This window comes from Lactuca sativa, chromosome 1 (genome assembly GCF_002870075.4).
Source record: "Lactuca sativa cultivar Salinas chromosome 1, Lsat_Salinas_v11, whole genome shotgun sequence".
NCBI lineage: Eukaryota > Viridiplantae > Streptophyta > Magnoliopsida > Asterales > Asteraceae > Lactuca > Lactuca sativa.
In genome coordinates this window covers 125,786,639-125,793,574 of record NC_056623.2, presented here as the reverse complement: position 1 = coordinate 125,793,574, position 6,936 = coordinate 125,786,639, and the positions used below count along the sequence as shown (strand labels likewise).

At 37.7% G+C, this 6,936-nt stretch overlaps 1 protein-coding gene across 1 annotated transcript; it reads left to right on the top strand.

The window, feature by feature from the left end:
• The first annotated feature begins 262 nt into the window (after positions 1 to 262).
• Positions 263 to 610, top strand: LOC128127836 (secreted RxLR effector protein 161-like). The gene has a single exon (XM_052766543.1). The coding sequence runs from the start codon at positions 263 to 265 to the stop codon at positions 608 to 610; it is 348 nt and encodes a 115-aa protein (XP_052622503.1).
• Positions 611 to 6,936: the final 6,326 nt, after the last annotated feature.

Genomic DNA, 6,936 nt, shown 5'->3' with positions numbered 1-6,936 from the left:
AAGAATTTATAGGGACAAGTATAAACGTTTACTAGGACTTAGTCAAAGTATATACTTGGACAAGATATGGAAGATATTCAATATGGGAAATTCCAAGAAAAGAGACTTACCCATGCATCATACTGTTAAATTAAGCAAGGCTCAATGCCCAAGTAGTGATAAGTAAATAGATACTATGAGACAAGTCCTATATGCTTCAGCTATAGGATCGATCATGTATGTTATGACATGTACTCGACCTAATGTGGAATATGATTTGAGCATGGTTAGCAGATATCAGGGAAATTCTAGTTTAGCTCAATGGACTACAGTGAAAAACATTCTTAAGTATTTACGAAAGACAAAAGATATGATCTTGGTGTTTGGCGACAATGTTGAATTTATGGTCAGTGGGTATAGAGATGTCAGTTTTCAAATGGATCGAGATAATAGTTATTATCAATCAGGATGGGTTTTCTTATTGAATAGTGGAGAAGTAACTTGGAAAAGTTCCAAGAAAGAGACGGTTGTTGATTCTACTTGTGAATCAGAGTACATCGCAACAAGCGAGGTAGAAAATGAGGCTATATGGTTAAAGAACTTTATTGGAGATCTTGGAGTTGTTCCATAAATCCAAGAACCAATAGATATTTTCTATGACAACGAGGGTGTAGTAACTTTAACAAAAGATGGAAAATCTAGGCACACCGAGAGGAAATATCACTACATTAGACATAAAGTTGAAGAGGATGCACTCTTGGTGAATCATGTATCATTAAAAGAGAATCTTGTTCATCCTCTTACAATGGGTCTAAGCAAGGTCAAGTACTTTGAGCATGCTAGGAGCATTGGGCTGAGAGATGATATTAGATTGCTGATTTTAGTAGTGGATTAATTTTGAAACATTGTAACAATGATATATGGTAATTGGATGGTGATTAATTAAATAGGTATTTATTTATATTCAATTCTTAGGATGCCATTCCTCAATAAATCTATTCTTGTGTCTCATTTTGCATGTTTTACTTCTTGAATATTAAGCTATTCGAAATGCCACAATTGGTCATACTTTGGGAGTATGTATTGATTAAGATTGTCATGAATCATTTGTAGATTGTCCATAAAGACTGGACATTGCATTGGGATAGTTCCAACATTCTTGATTAATTATAAATAGAGATTTTTACTATTGGTTAAACTCGCGCTTAAAGATTACTTCATGGATTTAATCATATGTGATTCTAAGATGATAATATCCTTATATATATATATATATATATATATATATATATATATATATATATATATATATATATATATATATATATATATATATATCATGTTTTATGGGTCGGTTTGCATTGGTTTATTCCAAGGCATCTCGTAACTAGGTGTTATAAAGTGTAATTCTATGTATGAATCGATAAGAAAATTTGTATGATTATATAGTCAAAGTTTATTCGTTCCTTTTTCCTTAATAGGAAAAGTGATATTTTTGGGCCCTTTGGTGTTTTGATATTGACATTGTACTGTTGAGCCCATATTGGGCTAAATTGATGTGTTCAATTGGTAGTCTAATGATGTAATCACAAATGCGACTATCGGAAACAGAATCTTGGACAAATAGACTAATTCTATCGGAAAACAGAATCTTGGACAAATAGACTGATTCTAATCCATGTCTCATGTGCATACTATATCAGGAAGAATGAAGGAATAGTTGATCACTTATCTTAGGACCAACAGAGTCTGGTAGTGTCTTTGAAAATACTCTTTACTAGTTATTTGGAGTTGTGCTTGCAATTGTAGTTAGCGACTTATCCAAGTGGGAGAATGGTGGATTAAGATGTCTAATGTCCTAACTAAGTTGGTATGATGTTGATAAATAAAAGTAAAGTCCTTTTAGGGTTGCCCTCATAACCAAAAAATTTCTTAGATTGATTATACGAGAGAGATAAATGATCTTTTAATATGTTATATGATTAATATGTTAATTAGAAATAGTTATAAATAATTTAAAAATAATTAGAAATCATTTGGAATTAATTCTAGGTAAATTAGAATTAATTAAAGGTTGAAGGATTAAAGTTGTAATTTTTCAAAAGTTGAACAGAGGAGAGGTTCCAGAACTTTCCTCATATAGATGGTTTTTAGAAACCCTATTTGGGTTTCTGGAAGCCTCCATTTAGATAATCAAGGAACTAGATACTTGTCTTCTTTGAGATAATATTATTTTATTTTCAAATTAGGGGTTCTAGATGTTTCCTAATCAACTATAAATAGGGCCTTATACCTTGGAATTTTCGGCCAATCTTTTGACCATACTAGATCTGAAAATATGCTCCTCTCTCCTGTCTCCTAATCTTTCTAGGGTTCTTGTGTTGTGGGTATGAACCATTAGAGGCACGCACATAATTGTAGCTTGTTTTCAAAGAGACTTTTAGATTGATATTGTTGGAATCAAATAGTCTATTTACATTAACAAATCATAGGTATGTGACTCTTCATTTCGATTGATACTAGGGTTTAAAAGTTTTTTTGTTCAATAGTATGTTGCTTCAATACTGTTAGGACATAGATCTAGTAGGTTGCATGTACTCTTAAGAGTATAAGGAATTTTTCGGCATTATTAGATGTAAAACCCATCACATCAGTCCATGTTTCTCTATTCATCCTGGAGCCACAAATATGTATCGAGACTTAAGACTCAAATATTGGTGGCCCTACATAAAAAGGGAGATAGCATGGCTCGACAAGAGGCGTCTTACTTATCGGTAGGTCAAGGTCGTGCATTAGAGACCAAATGGGAAGTTGCAGCCTTTAGAGATCCCCATGTGGAAATGGAAGCAGATCACCATGGACTTTGTCACCAAGTTACCAAGGACGGCCAATGGACTTGATGCTATTTGGGCTATTATGGATCGGTTGACCATGAGCGCCAATTTCCTTGCTATTCAGGAGAGCTCGTCAGCTAATAAATTGGCCAACATTTATATTTGAGAGGTTATGGCTCGTTATGAGGTGTCTATGTCTATAGTATCAGTTTTAGATGTTCGGTTTACCTCTACATTTTGGAAGAGGTTCCATGAGGACGTAGGTACCAAGTTGTACTTCAGTATTACATATCATCTGTAGACAGATGGATAGGGTGAGAGGGTTATTCATACTCTCGAGGATATATTGAGAGCCTACATCATCGATATTGGTGGGAACTGGGACTCCTACCTTTCCTTGGCTGAGTTAACAACAACTATCATGCTAGCATTGGTATGCCTCCCTACGTGCTTCTTTACGGGATGAAGTGTCGTACCCCAATCTGTTGGGGATAGATGGGTTGGATAGTCATAGGGAGCATGGAAGTGGTGCTCAAGATGACAGAGCTCATTTAGCATGTCAGACAAAGACTGTTGCCGACACAAAGCCGAGAAAAGAGTTATGCGGACAAATGGAGTTCGGAGTTGGAGTTTCAAGTCGGGGATACGGTACTTATTAAACTATCCCCCTTGATAAGCATTATTCGCTTTAGGAAGAAGGGGAAGTTGGGTCCCAGTTTTATCATCCCTTTTCGTGTTATGGCTAGAGTGGGCAAGGTAACGTACCAATTGGAACTACAAGAGGAGCTCAATCAGATCCATAACAATTACCATATTTTGCAGTTGCAAAAGTGTATGACCGAAAAGTTCAAAATTGTTCCTTTAGATGATATTCATGTTGGTGAGCACCTTAAATATATTGAGCGACCGGTGGTGATCCTTGATAGGAAGATGAAGATGTTGAGCAATAAGGTAGTCGGATCGATGAAGGTGCAATGGTAGCACCGGAAGGGTTCTGAGTGGACTTTGGAACTCGAGGTGGAGATGCGTGAGCACTAGCCGAATTTGTTTTCAGCTAAGGATTTCAAGGGTGAAATCTAGTTCAAGTGGGGGAGAACTATAATACCTATTCTAGGTAAATGATTCATTTATATTTTTGGCAAATAAAGAAGAAAAATGTGGGTTTTGTGATGGCCACGACGTAGTGGAGGACACACCACGTGTAACAACCCAAAACTACAGATAAAATTTTGTTTTAAATTCATTCATATCACACGATACTAATACTAAAATAGTCAAAAGAGTATCATAGTAAAATGTTATCAGAGTACAAAATCCCAAAATCTCTTAATGTAGAAACCATAGGGTGATGCGGTGGGATCAGGTCAGGCCCTTCCCTTTCGAATTTGAGGTACCTGAAACATAAACTGAAAACTATAAGCACAAAGCTTAATGAGTTCCACCAGAATACCACATACTAAACGAGCATATTGTCAAGCATATTTGGGTGCTCGCCTACCCGTTCGGTCTATTTCAACCAGATACTATCAAGCATATATGGGTGCTTGTCTACCCCTTCGGTCAATTTCTACCGGATAATAAGTCTATTTCACCCCTGCCACTACCACATAATATCATAACCAAATAATCACAGAAACACCAATAACTATTGGCATAGCAGACAATTATCACAAAGACAATCATCTTACTACAAGCATAAATTAGTGGGTCGACATTGGTGCCTTTGACCCATAGATACAATGAAGGTAACTCACCTCTCAATCGAAAATCAACTAACGCCTCTCTCACGATCAACTACACCGGTGCTACTCCACACCTAGATAATCGAGCAACATAAACCTTAGATTTACCCTTCAAAACCAAGAGTTGACCAAAAGTCAACTCATGTCAAAAGTCAATGCCTAGGCTCAAAGGTCAAATTTCTTCCTTAACTCCCCTCACATCGTGACCACTAAGGCTCACATCGTGAGGAAAAACTCGACCCAGACTCACTCAATGAATCATCTCAGCTTCACTTATCCAACAGTATTCTCAGATCGGGACAACCGCTTAGCTCACATCGTGAGGTTCCATTTCTCACGACGTGAGATTGGTTCTGGCCAAGTTTGAGCATTAAGCTCTTAATCCATTAAGACATACATTGGGACTTTCCAGAATACCTTCCTTGACCCTAAGGACCATAAAAATCATAGATTTTCAATCATGCATGTCCAATGCATGACTTAAACACTAACTAGGTCAAAATAAGGGCATTAAGATCAAGGTTCAAGCTTGGAGTCCAAAACCACACCAAAACTCAGATCAAAGGACTCACATATAGAAGATGTCTCAATGATCAATAAATTTGCCAACTATATGGATCCCATGCATGTTAAACCAACCAACCATGCAAAGAAAGGTTCCAAAGCTTAGATCTAGCATTCTTAAGGCAAAAAGATATGAGCTTTATGGCTTACAAATGTTCACAAGCTCAGTAAATCCAAAAGGTAAAAGCTAGATTGCCAAAATGAAGCACCACAAGAGCCTTCTTCCACTTCAAGGGACTAAAAACACCAAGTAAGCTCTCCAAAATCACCAACAATGGTCCAAGTTCTCAAGGAGGTTGAAATTACGGTTTTTAAGGGGCTACAGACTGAGAGAGGCCGAGGATGGGTGTTCCTAGCCCTCTCATTCCATTAAATACTCTAAAATTAGGGTTTGGGATCATCAGGCCTGGCTCACGTTGTGAGACCTTATGTCTCATGTTGTGAGGTTCAGGGATGCGGGTCAAATGGTCAGTGGGCATTCTTATGTCGTGACCACTACGGCTCACGTCGTGAGTCTCCTCCAAAATGCATAAATTCAAGAATTTAAGTACCTCAAGGGTTCATATACTACACCACAATGTGGTCATGATCAAATGAAACGTGCATTATCTGTGTGCACCACAACGTGGAATGTGTCTGGCCATAACATGTTTGCCGCCAGAGTGCAAACCCTAATTTTCTGGGTTTTCTGGTTTATTTAAGGGATGTGATGACCACAGTTTTCACATCCTCAGCCTCCATCACCTCCATTTAAACCTACAAGAAACCCTAACCTCCATTGTTGACTTAGTGAGCTTCTGTGGTGATTTTAGTCCCTCGAAGAATAAGAAGTAGTAGAAGAAGATGTTCTTGATCTAACATTCCAGCAAACAAACCTCCCCCTCATCATCTTGTGCTGTTTCTGGAATCTTGTAAGTAATCAAGCTCCTACCTTTATGTGTCAAAATTGCTAGATCTAGGTTTTTATCCACTTTCTTCCTTGTTTGGGGTGGTTTGAGTGTATCAACTCCAAAAAGTTGGCAACTTTTTAGGTCCTTGAGGTTCCTTTGTGGTCTCTTGTATCAGATCTAGAGACAAATTGAGTTTTAGGTTTCACGCATGGGATCTTGATCTTATTTTCACCCATTTTACCTAGCTTGAGCTCAATACATGCATTGGACATGCATGACTATAAATCCATGCTTTTCATGAAGTATTGAGAGTAAGAAATCCCAATAGAAAGTATGAATGAGTTGGTTGAAGGATTAAGGGCTTATCACGTTAAGTTGATTAGCACAGCTTCCACAACGTGGCAAGTAGGCCACCACGTCATGACAACGGGTAGTCTTTGTGACTGTTTTGTCCTAATGTTGCCACGACATGGCCAAATGGTGTCCACGACATAGGGGCCAGCTAGGGCTAACTTTGACCATTGACTTTTTTTCCATGGTTGATTTTTGGTCAACCTAAGGGTTTTAAAGTGTAGACTAAGTGGGTACTTCCAAACTGTGTTTAGATGTCCTGTAGTATCGGGCTTCACTATTTGAGAGATGGTGTGTCGATCTGTTATCTGCAAGGTGAGTCTTCTCATTATATTACCTATGTCATAGTAGGGTGCATGGTAGACTAGCTGAGTCTTATTTGCTTATTGATGTTATGTTTATTTTATTAGTTGTTGATAACTCTAGGACTGATGATAGTCCATAGGGTTGCTGATATCCCATAGGGCTGCTGTGAGCCCACCGGACTGTTGATAGTCCTCATGACTAATGATATTCTTAAGGTTGTTGATAACTCATGGTTGTTTATTTTGTTTTGATGTATGTGATAGTTTGGGG

Excerpts from the sequence above, each read along its gene's own strand:
- LOC128127836 (XM_052766543.1), top strand. The coding sequence starts at position 263 with ATGGTTAGCAGATATCAGGGAAATTCTAGTTTAGCTCAATGGACTACA.